This window comes from Lethenteron reissneri, chromosome 2 (genome assembly GCF_015708825.2).
Source record: "Lethenteron reissneri isolate LAM-NWPU_2019-01 chromosome 2, ASM1570882v1, whole genome shotgun sequence".
In the NCBI taxonomy this organism is placed as follows: domain Eukaryota; kingdom Metazoa; phylum Chordata; class Hyperoartia; order Petromyzontiformes; family Petromyzontidae; genus Lethenteron; species Lethenteron reissneri.
In genome coordinates, this window is record NC_083780.1 from 14,179,869 (window position 1) to 14,198,685 (window position 18,817).

Genomic DNA, 18,817 nt, shown 5'->3' on the forward strand with positions numbered 1-18,817 from the left:
GTCATTATGCTCGTGCATTATGCAGGATTAGCAGCATCAAAGGGAGGGGATAGGGGTAGCATTAATAAAGGGAAGGAATGTTAATAGTATGTAGCTGCAGTAACTAAACCACCACGTAAACAACTAAAGTATAAACTACATAGTATCATCAGTATACTAAATATACTTATTGGAGAGTGAAGCACCCTGTATTGTGTAGTTACGATATACCGCTCCCCATATAGCACGTGTTGCTGTTATTGCTAGCACACAGCACGTGTTACTGCTGCTACTGCTGCCACCACACAGCACGTGTTGCTACTGCTGCTATTGCTACCACACAGCACGTGTTGCTACTGCTGCTACTGCTACCACACAGCACGTGTTACTGCTGCTGCTACCACACAGCACGTGTTGCTACTGCTACTGTTGCTGCTGCTGCTACCACAGCACGTGTTGCTGCTGCTGCTACCACACAACACGTGTTACTACTGCTACTGTTGCTGCTGCTACTGCTACCACACAGCACGTGTTACTACTACTACTGTTGCTGCTGCCGCTACTACACAGCACGTGTTGCTGCTGCTGCTACCACAGCACGTGTTGCTACTGCTGCTACCACACAGCACGTGTTACTACTGCTACTGTTGCTGCTGCTGATTCTACTACACAGCACGTGTTGCTGCTGCTGCTACCACACAGCACGTGTTGCTACTGCTGCTGTTGCTGCTGCTGCTACCACACAGCACGTGTTGCTGCTGCTGCTGTTGCTGCTGCTACCACACAGCACGTGTTGCTACTGCTGCTGTTGCTGCTGCTGCTACCACACAGCACGTGTTGCTGCTGCTGCTGCTACCACACAGCACGTGTTGCTGCTGCTTGCTGCTGCTACCACACAGCACGTGTTGTTACTGCTGCTGCTACCACACAACACGTGTTACTACTGCTACTGTTGCTGCTGCTACCACACAGCACGTGTTACTACTGCTACTGTTGCTGCTGCTACCACACAACACGTGTTACTACTGCTACTGTTGCTGCTGCTACCACACAGCACGTGTTACTACTGCTACTGTTGCTGCTGCTACTGCTACCACACAGCACGTGTTGCTGCTGCTGCTACCACAGCACGTTGCCTGCTACCACAGCACGTGTTGCTACTGCTGCTACCACACAGCACGTGTTACTACTGCTACTGTTGCTGCTGCTGATTCTACTACACAGCACGTGTTGCTGCTGCTGCTACCACACAGCACGTGTTGCTACTGCTGCTGTTGCTGCTGCTGCTACCACACAGCACGTGTTGCTGCTGTTGCTGCTGCTGCTACCACACAGCACGTGTTGCTACTGCTGCTGTTGCTGCTGCTACTGCTACCACACAGCACGTGTTGCTGCTGCTGCTACCACACAGCACGTGTTGCTACTGCTGCTGTTGCTGCTGCTACTGCTACCACACAGCACGTGTTGCTGCTGCTGCTACCACACAGCACGTGTTGCTACTGCTACTGTTGCTGCTGCTGCTACCACACAGCGCGCGTTGCTGCTGCTGCTGCTGCTACACAGCACGTGTTGCTGCTACTGCTACTGTTGCTGCTGCTACTGCTACTACACAGCACGTGTTGCTACTGCTACTGTTGCTGCTGCTGCTGCTGCTACCACACAGCACGTGTTGCTGCTACTGCTACCACACAGCACGTGGACCCGGGGTTCGCTGTTCGTTTGTATGGGATCCGGTTCCTCCGTTTGACACACGGCGGGGGATCCGGTTCCCTCGGTTCTCCATCCAGAGTCTCGGGTCGCGATGGCGGCTCCGATAGAGCAGCAGCAGCAGCGCGGAGACTTGACGGAAAACAACAACAACAACAACGGCGGCGGCAACAACAACAACAGTGGCGGCGGCAGCAACGGCAGCGCGAAGGTGGCGATGGAGACGGGAGACGCGGAGAAGGAGGAGGAGACTGCGGCGGAGGCGGCCGAAGCGTCCAGGAAAGACTCGGGCGCCGCCTCCGAGGTAGGCCCGAGTGTTGTGACCGCTTTCGCGACCCGCGGCCGCGCTCGCTCCACTGCTGGACAGACGCCGCCCCCCAAACCTGCAGCCCCCCAAACCTGCAGCCCCCCACCCCCAAACCTGCAGCCCCCACCCCAAACCTGCAGCCCCCACCCCAAACCTGCAGCCCCCCAAACCTGCAGCCCCCCACCCCCAAACCTGCAGCCCCCACCCCAAACCTGCAGCCCCCCAAACCTGCAGCCTCCCACCCCAAACCTGCAGCCCCCAAACCTGCAGCCTCCCACCCCAAACCTGCAGCCCCCACCCCAAACCTGCAGCCCCCCAAACCTGTCGCCCCCAAACCTGCCCCTCGTGGTTCTCTCTATGTCCGTGTGTGTGTGTGTGTCTGTGTGTGTGTCTCTCTGTGTGTGTGTGTGGCTGTGTGTGTGTCTCTGTGTGTGTGTGGCTGTGTGTGTGTCTCTGTGTGTGTGGCTGTGTGTGTGTCTGTGTGTGTGTCTCTGTGTGTGTGTGGCTGTGTGTGTGTGTCTCTCTGTGTGTGTGGCTGTGTGTGTGTCTGTGTGTGTGTGTCTCTGTGTGTGTGTCTGTCTGTGTGTGTGTCTGTCTGTGTGTGTGTGTGTCTCTCTGTGTGTGTGGCTCTGTGTGTGTGTCTGTGTGTGTGTCTGTGTGTGTGGCTGTGTGTGTGTGTCTGTGTGTGTGTGTCTCTGTGTGTGTGTCTGTCTGTGTGTGTGTGTGTCTCTGTGTGTGTGTCTGTGTGTGTGTCTGTGTGTGTGGCTGTGTGTGTGTCTGTGTGTGTGGCTGTGTGTGTGTGTCTCTCTGTGTGTGTGGCTGTGTGTGTGTCTGTGTGTGTGTGTGGCTGTGTGTGTGTCTGTGTGTGTGTGTGGCTGTGTGTGTGTCTCTGTGTGTGTGTGGCTGTGTGTGTGTCTGTGTGTGTGCCTCGCTGTGTGTGTGTCTGTGTGTGTGTGGCTGTGTATGTCTTTGTGAGTGTCTCTGTGTGTGTGTGTCTGTGTGTGTGTTTCTGTCTGTGAGTGTCTCTGAGTGTGTGTGTGTGTCTGTGTTTCTCTCTGAGTTTATCTGTGAGTGTCTCTGAGTGTGTGTGTGTCTGTGTGTGTGCCCGTGTGTGTCTGTGCTGTATGTGGGGAGCGGTGGTGTGGCGGTTAGCGTGCTACGAACCTGGCCACCCGGGTTCGATTCCCGCTCACGGCCAACACCGGCGACGATTATCTGAACCGGTACCTGGGCCTCTTTTAGGTCGACTCGGCCTCAAATGAGAACCTGGTGCGGTGTGTAAACATCGCCGCTGGGGGAGGCAAAGGCGGTCGGGCGTGGTGCTGGCCACCCACCCCCTCGTGTACCGTTCCGGCCTTCATAGGTGCTGGCTAACAGCACTTGCCCCTACAGTCTGTTTTTAAAGGCATCCAGAGAAACCGAGTGACAGTCAACGTGCCAAAGTGCCTCAAGATGAAAGTTGATTGCATATTGTTAATTAATTAGCATATTGCCTGCTGTGACTTGGATCAGGAACGTGGACTGCGATGAAATTGACGGACGGAAATATCCACACGGGGTGGAATGATCGAACCCTTAACCGATCAACAAAAGGCGTCCAGACTATGACATATACAGCCAGCTGATCCTGTGAAGACCAAACATATTCGCGTATAGATACCACGTACATAATATTAGGCCAATGTTCAGTGTCGCAATTGTAGCATGGGAAATCGTAACACTGTACTTCGTGGATAAATGCCCGACAGGCATGTGTGAATAAAGCAGGGCCTATGGTGGATAGTGCAGTCGCCAACTCATCCACTCTATCTGTTTGGCCTCTCTATGTCCTATGAAGAAGGTTCTTTGGCCAAAACGTGGCTTATATATTTTTGTTATAAAGCCATCATTCTTGATGAATGTGTTGAGTCTTTATTTTAAGATAATAGGACATTTTATGCATTTGTAGCCGCCGGAATCACATTTTATCTTATATATGCATGTGTTTACACAAGCAGTTCAGTCTACAGCATAAAGCAACATGCCGCGGGGATCTTTGTCTTTGCCTAGGGCGAAGGAGGCGGTGGTAGCAGTGGTGGTGGTGGTGTCGTCCCACCAGCGCCACCACCACCACCGTCGTCATCTTCCTCCTCCGTGCTGGACCGCAAGGCCCTTGCGGCGGTGCTGGAGTTCCTGCAGAGGAGTGGCCTTCACGACTCGGTGGAGACGTTGCGTCGCGAGGCGTGCGTCGCGAGCGACCCTGGCCTCGTGACCCCCGGGGGGACTGCCTCCGCCGCAGCCTCCAAAGACGCAGGGGCCGCGGGCAGCAGCAGCAGCAGGGCCACGTCGGCGGACGTCAGCTCGCTCCTGTCGGCGTACAAGCAGGCGGGCGAGGCGGCACGTTACCACGACGACTACACCGGTACGGTTACCCCTGCCGCCCACGAGAGAGTGTAGTTCTCCTCTGTTGCACTCGCATTCTGGTACTCCTGCATAGATTTCAAGATCACACTCTCACCGTCTTTGATATCCCCCATGGGTGCACCCTTGCCTCCCTCTCATCTCTCATCTCTCCCCTTTCATCTCTCCCCTCTCATCTCTCATCTCTCCCCTCTCATCTCTCCCCTCTCATCTCTCATCTCTCCCCTCTCATCTCTCCCCTCTCATCTCTCCCCTCTCATCTCTCCCCTCTCATCTCTCCCCTCTCATCTCTCCCCTCTCATCTCTCCCCTCTCATCTCTCATCTCTCCTGCCCTCCACCTGCTCGTCGACTTCCTCCCTGTTATCTCACTGTGCTCGACTCGATGCATTCTTCTACGTCTCTCCTGAACCCCATTCCCTTCCCAATGATGTCCTACCTCTCCCCTCTCATTTATCTCTAATCTCCTTCCCTCCCCCACACTCTTCTGCCTCTTTCCTCTAATTTTACTCTTGAATGGGAGAATCATTCCACACGCATTGCTTTCCAATCTAGCATTTATGCTTTAGCTTTGTCCCGTCTGTAACTTGGTGGCATTATAACTCCTGAAGATGATCTAATATGAACCAAAGTAGTTAAAGGTTGTGTTGCTATTCGGGACTTACCTGATTGAAAACTAGCTAAATTGGTTGAATATTTGCCCAAAACGTGGAGACACAAACCAGTGCAAAAAGTATTTGCAAATATCATGTGAAATTGTGCTTTGACAGCTACCAATCAGCTTCCCTACCGCTCATTAAATACTCCTGAAGACAAGCACATGCTTCCATAATCCATGGATATCATGCGTGTTGCCCCTTGCACCTCGAACGTGCATCCTCGCTCCTTCAACGTGCTTCTCTGGCTCTTCGCTTGATCCCCCCACCCCGCCCGGGGGAGCAGAGATGAAGCGTTTTGTGGAGTCGAGCCTGGACTGTCACAAAGCGGAGCTGGCGGGCCTCCTGTACCCGCTCTTCCTGCACATGTACCTGGAGCTCGTTTATCACGAGCATGAGGCCGAGGCCAAGGCATTCTTCACCCTCTTCAACGGCGACCAGGAGCCCTGCTACCAGGACGACCTGAGGTGAGCATCGCCGGCACGGCACCACCGCACTGCCGCCGGCATGGCAACGCCCACCTGCGCTAAACTAACTTCACCGCGTTGCACTGCGCCAGCAACTTGAACAGCTGCGCGCACAATACACACTCAGTCGTATTGCACCGCACGACTGCACTCAACAGCACCGCACACGATACAAGCCCAGTCGCATTGCACTGAGCTACTGCACTCAACAGCACCGCACTCGAGGCAACGCGTCGTCCCGCATCGCACTGCCCCGGCAGCCGCGCTGCACTACACTGCACAACACTGCACCGCTCTCCTGCACTGAACTGCGCCGCTGACAACGCACTGAATTTCTCTGCACTGCTCGCCTGCACTGAACTGCACCACCCGCATTGAACTGCACCTGCCATTCGCTCGGCATTGCATTGAATGCATTGTATTTGTGCTGCACCATGCTGCATGGCACTATGCCAGCTGTACTTCACTGCACCATTAATCCGAGCTGAACTCCACTGCATCATTAGTTAGCACTGTGCTGCACCCGTTGCAACATATTGCACAGCACACACCATGGTCACTTGCAGCATACATCACTGCTCTTCACTACATCACGTTAGCACTGCGCTGTATCATGCATCACCACACTGCACTACAATACACCGCATTGCACTACCATACACTATGCAGCACCACACTGCATTGCGCAACGACGCTCACCCGCACCACACTGCTTTACACTGGCCACGCACACCGTACATGACCAAACTGCACAGCACAAGGCCGCACTGCACCGCACCGCTCCACCTTCACCATGCGGCCTCCCTGCACTGCACAGGGTGCTGTCCGGACTGTCGAAGAGGCAGCACTTGCTGCGTGGGGACACCAGCTCGGCGCTGCTCTCCTCGTTCCGCACCGGCAAGTTCGTGGTTCGCATGGCTCGCGACAGCTATGCCGGCCTGCGCAGACACCTGCAGGTGTGTCTGTGTGCGTGCGCATCGCCTGGCACAGGCGCCGTGGTGACGTCACCGTCACATAGTGGCGAACGGCAGTTGTTGTTGTTGCTGCGTGGATATGTGGCGCAGTGGTTAGCGTGCCGTGCTACGAACCCTACGACTCGAGTTCGATTCCCGCTCACGGTTAACACTAATGACGATTATCTGAACCGGTCCTGGGCGTCCCATAGGTCGACTCAGCCTCAAATGAGTACCTTGTGCATTGCCGCTAGGGAGACAAAGGCGGTCGGGCATGCGACAGTTGTGCGTGGCACAATGGTTTTGGCTGTTACTCCACGTCTGGTTGCTGGTGTGTGGCTTTGCGTCGGCTTGTCGTGGCTGTGCGTTTGTGAGGGCATCTCGCGGACGTGGTAGCTTTCGGGTTATGGTTGCTAACAGTTGCTGCCTCTGGTTCGCAGGAGCGCCCCACGTCGCGAGCATCGCTCATCACGCAGGAGCACGTGTACGTGGACGTGTACGACGGCGCGCCCCGCACCGCCGCGCAGGTGGCGCTCACCTCGGGCGCCATGGGGGGCGAGGCGCCGCGTCACGCCAACAAGTCCAAGGTGCTTGCACCACGACGGCCACCTGGCACCGTTTAGGGCCACGTCACATCCTCAAGGACCGTTTAGCCGATTATAATAACGCTCGGCTGATGCGTTTCAAGACATTCCCCCCCCCCCCCCCCACCTAATAAGAATAGGAAGTAATAGTATTACTCGAGCCCTGATGAAAATTCTTTATTTCAAAATCCTGCCACCTAAAGGCAGGAAACCCCCCCCCCCCTAAACTTAACTATAAACTAAACAATTTGTTTAATTTTACCAGGTAAGGCCCACCGAGCTCTGTAGCTCTTTTTCGGAAGCTACCTGGCCACGATTGATGGCTCAAAAAAGAGGCTTATCACGGTCAAATTCATAGCAGCAAAATACTAAAATCAGAGGACCCGGAGAAAAACCCACACGACCACAGGGAGAGAGAGAGACATGCAAACTCCAAATATACAGCAGGCATCGGGGTCGGGATCGAACCCACGACCTCCTGCATACCAGGCGAAGTAGTTAACATCTCGCCACCATGGCGGCCACACCCAGTGTGACAACGCCTTTTGCCGCTGACGACATCACCAAGGCCCACCCACGTCCCCCTCGCGTGGTCACGAGCCGTCCAAAATGAAGCCGTGGGCCCTATCCATCCCAAGAGACCCCCAGTCGCCCCCCCCCCTTACCCCTGCCGCAGACGGTTCAGGAGTGCGGTCACGGTGACCGGGGGCGATGCCGTGTCCGCGCTCGCAGGTTTACTACGGGCTGCTCAAGGAGCCGGAGCTAGAAGTCCCTCCGGACGACGAGGATGAGGAGGGGGCAGGGGAGGGTGAAGAGGGGCGGCCCAAGAAGAAGAAGTCGAAGAAGGAAGCGACGGCCGGGAAGAGCAAAAAACAGGACCCGAATGCCCCCCCCATCACTCGGTGAGTGTTTCGAAGACTTCCAAGTGGCAGGGAGTTGATGGGCGACGCTTACGTGGCGATGTCGACGCTGGCGAGCCAGTGGGCGGCTTCCGGAGTACAGGTTTCCCTCGCTCTACGTGGCGGCGGTGGTGGTAGTAGTAGATGCGTTCCAAGAAAGGGACCGAGCGAAACCGCACAAGGAGACAGCTGCCTGCCAAGTAGAGCACACAGTACAGACAGTACATACACACACAGTACAGACAGTACGCACAGTACACACACAGTACGCACAGTACACACACATAGTACAGACAGTACGCACAGTACACACATACAGTACGCACAGTACACACAGTACAGACATTACGCACAGTACACACACATAGTACAGACAGTACGCACAGTACACACACACAGTACAGACAGTACGCACAGTACACACACGATGGTTGTGAATGTGGCTGCGATGACAATAGTGGTGATTGTTACGACAAGAATGACGATAATTTTTACAGTAATTATGTATGCATGTTGAACTTCTATTGCACCTTACGTAGCCAACCGTGCTAATCGGAGGTGCGGGGGAAGGACAACAAACTAACACACAAAAAGCAAAGTGAGGATGATGGTGATGACGTAATCACGATGCACGTCTTTCATATCCCTTGTCTCTCCCTCCCCGCGACCACCTCAAGGATTCCGTTGCCCGAGCTGAAGGACTCGGACAAGCTGGACAAGGTGATCGCTCTCAAGGAGAGCATGAAGCGGGTACGCCTGGGCCCTGACTGCCTGCCCTCCATCTGCCTCTACACCTTCCTCAACGCCTACCAGGTGGGTTGTGTCAGTCTCGGCCATTGTCGATGGAGGCCTTCCCAAGCCTGTCGCGATCTCTCACCATCCAGCTACGCGTTTGGTTTCGTCGTCCTTCCCTCGCAACTTGCTCTGATTAGCACGATTGGCTGCGTGCGGTGCGAAAGATGTTCAACATACACACACAACATACACACACACATAACATACACACACACAACATACACACACAACATACACACACAACATACACACACACAACATACACACACACAACATACACACACACACCTACAACATACACACACACACCTACAACATACACACACATACAACATACACACACACACAACATACATACACACACACACAACATACACACACACACAACATACACACCTACAACATACACACACACAACATACACACACACAACATACACACACACGTAACAATCCGTCTCGCCTCCTTGCACAACGGCTGATTTCACCGCCGCATCTTCGTACTTGATGTCCTCTCTGTGGCGGGTTCCCTCCTCTGGCCGCCACTCTGGCGTTCATCTCGTCCACCGACCATCAGGGAGTGGTTCTCGCGACGTATGCTGCCGCAGCCCAATACTTCAGAGTCAATATTCTGTGAGCAGTTTTGCGTTTGTCGTCTAATCCGTGTGTTCCTCTTTCTGTCTCGGTGTAATTCCGCGGCTTGCATCTGCCCACCTGTGTGGACGCTTTACTATTTGGTTCCATTTTATTTGTCAATGTCAATGATTTTGCTCTATCATAGCAGATAATGTGTCGATTAAATGGTTTCTTATAAAGGCTCATTGGTTTGCTGCTTTTCATTACTAGGTTAATTTTTATTCCAAAAATACTGCAACCTTCTCTCATTTGAAAGAGCTTTAACAACATTTGTTGTTAAAGCTCACAGAGCTATAGCTCGTAAACGGTGCAGGGTGTTCTGGCGATAATTACCGACGAAAATGTTAATAAGTCTGCTCGTCATCAATGAGAATGCGGGAGGATTGTTACGCTCATTCATGTCTACACAGCCTCGTGAACTTAAGAATGGGTTATTTGGTGGTTTACATGGATTTGTATGCAAATGAAATGCTATCGTTACATTTAGGTAGATTCGATACGCATCAGAAACCCCGGGATTTCATCAGCGCTGGCTCAGTCTCCTCTTACCCCTGAGCTACGCGGCCACCGCCCGGCAGTAGCGCCTCCATCGCCCATGCCGGATTAAGGTGGTGACTTGGCCCGGCAGTAGCGCCTCCATCGCCCCTGGTGGAGGCTCTCCGTTTGAATTCAGCGGCCGCCCTGATTGATGCGGTTGTGATTGCCGTTTTAAAAACGGCGATTGTTAAAGATAGCATCACGTCACTCGCGCAAGAGTGGGCCACTATATTTGAAAATGACCTACTGAAAATTGGGGTGGTAATCCTGACCCCCCTCCCCCCCACGCCAATGCCCCAGGTCACGGAGACTCTCCTGGCCTCGTGAGTTCTCACCTGCTTAAACAAAATATCACAATCTTTATTCGTCCCGGAGGAATCCGATGCATTTGCAATAAAGTTCACTCGCACATCCGAGTGTTTTTTTTTTTTACGGTCGTGTACGCTACCGGTTTGCCAATCGTGTGCACGAGTGAGCGTCACTGGGGCCGCACTTCGTTGCCGCTCCTCCAGGGCCTGTCCTGCTGCGACATTTCTGATGACTCGAGCCTCGTCGCTGCCGGCTTTTCCGACTCCACCGTGCGGGTGTGGAGCCTCACGCCGAAGAAGCTGCGCTGCATCAAACCATCCAGCGGTAACACACGCGTGTGTCGGTGTTGGTGCGTCGTGTGTGGGGAGCGGCGGTGCAACGGTCAGCGCTACGAACCCGGCGACCGGAGTTCGATTCCCGCTCACGGCCAACATTGGTGACGAATATCTGAACCGGTCCTGGGTCTCCCCTAGGTGGACTCGGCCTCAAATAAGTACCTTGTGCGGTGTGCAAACATCGCCACTGGGGAGACAAAGGCGGCCGGGCGTGGTGCTGGCCACCCACCCCCTCGTATAACGTGCCGGCCTTTATAGGTGCTCGCTAACAGCACTTTCCCCTACAGTCTGGTAAGGCTATACGGGGTTTTTTTTGTTGATGTGCCATGCCGGTCTTCATGGGTGATTGCTAAAAACACTTGCCCCAAGGGTCTGCTTAGGGCTATATGAGAGATCTTTGTGTGCGTGTAGTGGTTGTGTAGTGGTTGGCGTGCTGCGCTACGAACCCGGTGACCCGCGATCGATTCCCGTTCACACCCAATACCAGTGACAATTATCTGAACACCTGATGCAGTGGGCTTTCATCAGCATTGGGAAGACAAAGGTGGCCAGGCACAGCACCTGCCCAACCCAACAGTCTGTTAAGGCTATACGGGGGGTTCTTTGTATATACGTGTGACTGTGTGTGTGTGCGTTTGTTGGCACAGTAGGGTGCACAGCTGGTGAATCGGCCAATCATCTCAGTCAGTCGACCCATGGCACCTGCTGAGTCTGCCCCATGACCTCATGCCAGCGGGCGTTTGACACTTCACGTTGCCTGAACGTGCTCCTACCCTGCACAAGCGCCGTGGTGACATCACCGCCACTTAGTGCGTGTGCGTGCATCTCGCAGAATTGGTCCTCATCGACAAGGAGGCAGACGACGTGATGGAGCGGATCATGGACGATCGCACGACGAGCGACTCGAAGCTGCTGCTCGGCCACGGGGGACCCGTCTTCTCCACCAGCTTCAGCCCCGAGAGGTGCGGCACGCTCACGCGCTCACTCGCTCACTCGCTCACGCGCTCACGCGCTCACTCGCTCACGCGCTCACTCGCTCACGCGCTCACGCGCTCACTCGCTCACTCGCTCACTCGCTCACTCGCTCACGACCCCCCCCAGACGTCAAACGCACCGCCGGCTCACAATGGCCAGTGTCGGATACATCGAGCCTCGGAGCTGTGCTGTTTCTCTGTGGCTGTGTGTGCATCTTTACCTGTGTGCCCGGTGTGTGTGTCTGTTACCGCCACTCCGTGGCAAATGGCGATTATTGTTGTTGTCTGAATGTGCATGTGTCTCTGTGTTGGTCTGTGTCAGTGTATGTCTGTGTGTCTGTACATCTGTTTTTTCTATGCTTGTGTGTGTGTGTGTTTGTATGTGTACATGTGTATGCAATCTACCCCCCCCCCAAAAAGAAACCTGTATTATGGATGATATTGGTCGCGAAAACCTACGTGTTAAACTGTGTAAACATCAGCATGGTATGTGTGTGCGTGCAGGGCATGGCTGTTGTCCTCCTCCGAAGACGGCACGGTGCGCGTGTGGTCGCTCCACACTTTCACGTGTCTTGTAGCGTACCGGGGACACATCTGGCCTGTCTGGCACGCCTCCTTCTCCCCGCACGGACACTACTTCGTGTCGGCCGGGCATGACCGCACCGCACGGTACGGCTAACGTCTGCCAGCCACCGTGATCGGTCGAGACTGCTAGCATGTGCTGGTGATGGTGGCGTTATTGATTTTGCAGCGTTGGAAACCTTTTTGGCGGTGTTGTTTATGGTTGTGGTGTAGGTGCGCTTCTGCGGCCGTCTGGAACGCTCTTCCGATATTAGGAAGCCACTGGAGCTGTGCACTCTTAAATCATCGTCTAGATTGAATACGATTTTATTTGAGACTACTTTTTTTGTTTAGTTCCTCACCAGCACCCCCGATGATGGCGGTTCTCTACGTACTGTGCGAAAGAAGTTCAACATATGTACATAGAGGTGGTTATAGTTATGTTTGTGACATTGACAAGACTGATAGTGATCAAGGTTGTAGTGGTGATGGTGATCCAGTCATATGTTTAGAGATGCATTACAAAATGAGAAATAAATATATTATGGTCTAAAAGGGGGGAAGTGGGGTCAGGACAGGAGAGGGAAACATGGGGGAGGAGGGAAAACAACAACACAGCACTGCCCCTGTCAGGAAGTGACCAGGATCCACCAACAACAATCCCCAGGAACAAATGTCACCAGGGCAGCAGCAGCAGCAACAAGTTCCAGGGTATGCTCAGGGGGGAGTTGTGGGGTGGTGAAGCCGGCGACACCGCTGACGCCGTTGCTCGTCGTGCCCTCCTGTTGGCGATGTGACCGCCGGCGCAGGCTGTGGGTGATGGACCACCACCAGGCGGTGCGCGTGTTCGCGGGCCACCTCAGCGACGTCACGTGCGCCTGCTTCCACCCCAACTCCAACTACGTGGCCACGGGCTCGGCGGACCGCTCGGTGCGCGTGTGGGACGTCCTGAACGGGGCCTGCGTGCGCACACTCACGGGACACAAGGTGCAGCGCGCGCGCGAGAGAGTTTGATCCTTTTGCCGTCGCGAGACGATTTCTGAGAGGGGGTTCCCGTTCACCGCCGAATCGCGGAACGTGGGAGCGGCTCTGCGTTCATTTTATTTAGGGAGGCGTAGTAGTGCCGTTGTTTTTTAAAGACGTCACCGCAGAGAACCGTAGCGACACAACCGCACTCTACGATAGCTGGCACCAAACAATGCCACACGCCCTTTTACGCACGGCCTTGTGGGAGCCTCGATACCGATAAAGTTACTTGAGTTTTTTTTTCAATTCTGAATCGCAATGAAAACTGATGATGTACACATATCATTGATAATGTTGATGTTTGTATGTTTGAACTTTTTTCCCACCGCACGAGCGAACCATGCTGATGTTTGTGATGATGGTGATGTTTATAGTGCTGGTGATTGTCACCGTTATGGCGATTATGCCTGTGATGATTTCAACTATAATTGCAATAACGACGACGGTGACGATCGTGCCGATGGTGTGCGGGATGATCATGATGACAACGATGCTGACGACGATGTCGACGATGGTGTTGCCGTGTGTGCCTCAGGGCTCCGTCCACTGTGTGGCATTTTCGCCAAACGGGCGATTCCTGGCGTCAGGTGGCGCCGACAGCCGAGTGTTGCTGTGGGACATCGCGCATGGACTCCCCATTGCCGAGCTCAAGGTTCCCCAGCGCGTTCACTTTCATCCTCCCGTCGCGTTCCTCTTACCCGCAGTGATTTAGCGTTCGCGAATCCCATTAGCTCACCCATCCGTGAATACCATTTATCAGCCACGAAGAATCTACCGCTGGGTGACGGCTTCCCCAAAGTGTCTCCGGCTGTTATGATCCTATGATGTAACAAGCCGCCCCCGAGCTCCATCACATGAGCTGATATCCGTCGTCGCATCTCCCCAGTGATTTGTTGTCTCGGGCGCCTTCCCTCCCATCATCCGCCGGCTTCTCGTGATGTGATCTCCCCAAATACACTTTTACTGGTAGGAACCCCCTGGTTCCACCAGCCCACAGGGGATTATTGTGTCCGTCCGTCGTGCATCCAAAAATGGGAGGGGTGGGGCTGGGTGGAGAGGGGCTGGGTGGGGAGGGGCTGGGTGGGGAGGGGAAGGTGGGGAGGGGCTGGGTGGGGAGGGTGGGGGGTGGGGCTGGGTGGGGAGGGGCTGGTCACCCCGTGGTGCCCTTATAAAACTCAACGTTTCACCTACTCACGCCGGCTTGTGCCCGCCCTCACAGTCGGCCATATTTGCGGAATACACCACGCCGCCATTGACCCTGCCCGTTGACCGAGCAACCCAACGTTCCTACCAGCTCCCTCCGCAGGAATGTGTTCTTAGTACTGTAGCCATAAACTTTTCCCATTATATCCTTGTTCTACGTATGTTCTGAAATCCATGTGTTCCCGTCTTTGTCTCTCGGTGTAATTCCAAGCACACATCTCTCCATGCTTCTTTGCGCACTTTCATTATTTTCTTCGTCTGTAACACGGGCTCACAATAACTCTTTCAAGATGATCCGAAGTTAAATTTAGTTCAAAATTTGTGTTGCTAATACCCTGGAGAAATTGGGACAAATTGATCAGAGGTTTGATGAAAACTTGGTGATAAAAAAAAAACTAGTGCTAAATCTATAAGTATTCCCGGCCGAGGCAATGAGGTCACCCGCCATGCGTGTGCCTCACTTCCCCCTGACGTTTGCGTGACATCATCTCACGACGTCACACATCGTGCGCCAAGTGACATCATTTTGTGCAGCTCCGGGAGGTAATGGTAATATCGCTCATTAAATACTTAACAAGGATAAGCGCACGCCCAAAAGTTGCTCCGGAAAGTACGAATCTGCGTGATCTATCTTCTCTGTTTCGTCTTTGCCTTTCAGGTCGGTGTTCCCAAACAGTTGCGCGTTTGCTATAAGGAGCGTCCTGTGCGTGTGTGTTGTTAGGGTCACACGGACACCGTGTACACGCTGAAGTTCAGCCGCGACGGGGAGGTGCTCGCTTCAGGTGAGTGGCAGTACCCTCTTGTGCATTGTATGCGTGTATTTTTTACTTCTTTTGCACCGTACATGGCCAACCGTGCTAATTGAAGCAGTTGGTTCAATGGCCACGTTCGGAGTCAACCACAGAAAGCTATTCTGGGTTCTCGTTATTGCTCGAATGATTAGTCGATTAATAAACTCAACATTTTATTAGACTTTTTGGGGGTCAATTACTCGGGCCCCTTTAAGGTTGGCAGCCACCTCGACATGGTGCCTCTGGAGGCTGAAAAACTCCTAAAAGCTCTGCCTGGCGTGCCATGGTTTATGATGTACCTGTGCATGTTGGACTTCTAATAGCACCGGACATAGCCAACCTTGCTAATCGGAGGTGCGGGGAAAGGATAACAAACTAAACACAAAAAGCAGTTCTAAGGAAAAGTTTTCAATCTAAATTTAAAAGTGAAATAGCTCCAGTGGCTTCCTAATATCGGAAGGAAGGCCGCAGAAGCGAATCTGAAAGCGTGCGATGTTGCGGTGACCACCGTCTTTGTTTGATGGCTAGCCAAAATCCGCTGCTGCTGCTGCGAGGATGAGCGGAGTTCGCGTGATGATGGTTTATGCTCCTTGACGAGATCAGCGAGGTGTTGTGGCTCATCTGTGGCAATGTCACCAAGCGCCCCCGTCACCTCTCACCTAGCAGCCACACGTGGGAACAGAGGCGATAGTTTTCAAACAGTTTTCCTGTCATCCGACCGGTCGAGTAATTGAACAGATAAAAGGAGTAATTGAATATAACCCAGCTGGAGGTCGCATGTACAGTGAGTGCAGTTTGTCATTGTAGAAATTTGGCCTTCACTGACATTGCTGATCTCAGTTCTCATCCCTGTATAATGCTATCTGTACATCTTGGGCTCTTATCCACCTGTGTTCCTTCCAAATTCTAATCTGGACACGAACATGTCGATCCCCTTTTGTCATTCTACTGCTGGATGAGGGCTTTGTATGCCAGTGGACCACGCATCACCACGCTGGTTGGTGCCGGTGGGGTAGGAGACAGTGAAGAACAATCGCACGCAATGGATGAGAGGAGCAAGTCCATCACTTCCTCTCTGACCCCGTGTGCCGACTGAACATCTATGAAAAATAGCTTGTATAGCCCGTCGGATTCCTCCAGTGTAAATAAAGATCTGACCGTGGCTGTCGTCATTGTGACCTTTTTTTTGCGGTCGCGGTCGCGCACAGGCGGAGCGGACTGCTGCGTGCGCCTGTGGGACGTGACGCGGGCCTGTCGACGAGCTGGACCCCGACGACTTCGTGTCGGCGTCGCTGCACTCGCCGCCCGCGGAGCACGCGGCCGACCTGACGCTGGGCGCGCACTTCACCAAGAGCACGCCCGTGGCGCACCTGCACTTCACGCGCCGCAACCTGCTGCTTGCGTGCGGCGCGTTCACGCCCTGAGCCGTCGCCACCGGCGGGTGGGTGGCGGGGGGGGGGCCGTAGCGATGCGGGACGCGGTACGCGTGGATTGAGCGGGCGGGCGGTACGCGCGTTCGTTCTGCAGAGCGCGTGCGGGTACGCAGGTATCGCAGTGCAAGACGTAACGTCCCGAAGATAGGTTACAGAGAGCACAGGTGGTGAACCTCACAGGGCGTGTTTATTACACAGTTTGTTGTCGTGCTCCTCCCCCACACCTCCGACTAACACGGTTGGCTACGTGCGGTGCGAAATAATTTCGGCATACGTGCAACACACGATGCGTGTGCAGTGCACAGAATCGTGCAGTGCAGGATTATCCAGGGTAATTGGGGAGAGGGGTGGCCCAGATAAATAATACCACACAATGCAAAGTATACACAAGTCAGGCGATTAAAACGTGTTTGTTGCTTACCCATGTAGAATGGTGGTGAATACGTGTAGAATGTTTCGTGTTGTTTTTTACGCTGGTTAAAGTAACCGGCATGCTTCTGGACATGTGCGCTGTCACGGTCGGCACCAAGTCACTGAGCCGCAACGGGTGAGGAGCAACCAGGAGCAGCCAGTAGCACCCAGCGCGCGCGTGTGTAAAGATTATCTTTGCAAGTTCGGTTAAACGGCAGCCCGTATAGTGGAGAGTTCACTGTCGCATACATAGGGCACTGCCAACTGCTATGTCTCTTCAACTAGCTACCTATGGGCCAGATGTGGACTGTGAATGCTCTTTGATTTGCCTGCCAAACTATGGCCCGTGGACACAAAACGATCAGAACAGATTAGTGAGCTGAAAGAGAAACAGAGATGAGTGCTCTGGACGAGCAGTACAGATTAGTGAGATGAACAACAACTGAACGAGAGAGAGAGAGAGCTGTAGACAAGAGAAATACGAGTGAGATGAAAGTTAAGATGAAAAGTTAAGATGAACACAAAAAGGAGAGATGAGAGACCTGGAGGACAGGCAGTAGAGCTTAGCAGAGATGGTCATGTCACGGTGACTGATAGAAAGTGGCCCACCAGCACAAGCTCGTGTTATTGTGACCCAAATGTAAATACAAATTGGAGAACTCTACATTGCACAAATCGGACTGCATAGCGTGCGACACGTTGCATCCAGAGGGCACGCATGTTGTATACGGGTCGCCCGGCACATGAAGTACACAGCGCACCAAACGCATTCGGTACACGCACCGCACGGCGCACCATACTCTTTGGTTCTCTCGGTAAAGTCACGTAGGTATAAAATTAAAATAAAATAAATCACGACGTTTCGGGCGCAACACAAGCGTCCGTCATCAGTTTGACATTTGGAGTTGACCATTGGATTATCACTGCCGTCCGGGAAAATTTCTGCAGGGAATTTGTCGTCCGCTGTAATGTGGACGTCGATCAAGAGAAACCCATCATTGTTGGAAAAAGAATGGCATACTGTGCTGGTGTCGTAGCTCATTTAAAAAATTAATTCCACAATTTATTTAAGTACGAAAGTGTTGTAGCGTAGCTACAGTGTCATTCTGACTTAATAAAGGTAAGTGGCTTGGGCAGGACGCGTCACTCAGACGAATGATGGCCGGTGGTAGCGTCAACTGCTGCCAAGATGGAGCGATGGAGTAGGCTCGTGGAAGGAACTAAATGGATTATTGGATAGCGAGACCACGTGAGATTTTGACGGCTTAGGGTGGTCGTCATCCCCCAGTGGATTGATTCGGGCTGATCAGTTTCTGTGTCCAGTGTCTCCTCCGTAATAGAGGTAATTGGGTGTGACCTTGCCTGGATAAAGGTGTAAAAAAATATGTTCACACCATAGGCAACATGCTATGCAAATACCCTGTCTTGTTTAGTTTTTATTTATATTTCTATAATGGTTTTTTTAATAAGACCCTCCACCCCCTTAGATATTTCCATTGTACGTATTCCCTGGCCAGTACTTGACTGTGTGAAATTTTGTACAAACTTTATTAAAAAAAACATTAGTAAAGCTGCGTGCGTTGCCTTCCTCCGTGTCTGGTGAACGAAATGATCCCTTAACCCAGCCAAACCCCTTGCTTGGTTACAAGACTTTTTTCAAGAGGGACCTGCATTTGGGTTAGTGGTTTTTTTGCCAAAGTTGTTTGCCTTCGCACGGGAGGAACCCGGAGCACTGGAGAAAACCTACCGCGCGCCTGCCAAAACGGGATGTGTAAACGTGACACTCGAACCTTCGCGCAAATCCCATTGCTGTTAGCCGCTTGTCTTGCCAACTTGCAGTGTGAGCCGTTCCCGGGC

General features: G+C 53.2%; 1 protein-coding gene across 1 annotated transcript; it reads left to right on the forward strand.

The window, feature by feature from the left end:
- Positions 1-1,764: 1,764 nt before the first annotated feature.
- Positions 1,765-17,797, forward strand: TAF5 (TATA-box binding protein associated factor 5). The gene is given in 15 exon segments (XM_061549210.1): positions 1,765-1,990; positions 4,043-4,394; positions 5,334-5,514; positions 6,332-6,470; positions 6,908-7,054; positions 7,784-7,953; positions 8,628-8,763; positions 10,430-10,550; positions 11,394-11,523; positions 12,040-12,204; positions 12,906-13,083; positions 13,658-13,774; positions 15,047-15,107; positions 16,325-16,368; positions 16,370-17,797. Coding segments are annotated over 15 exon segments (2,322 nt in total). The 5' UTR covers positions 1,765-1,780; the 3' UTR covers positions 16,541-17,797.
- The last annotated feature ends 1,020 nt before the right edge of the window (positions 17,798-18,817 follow it).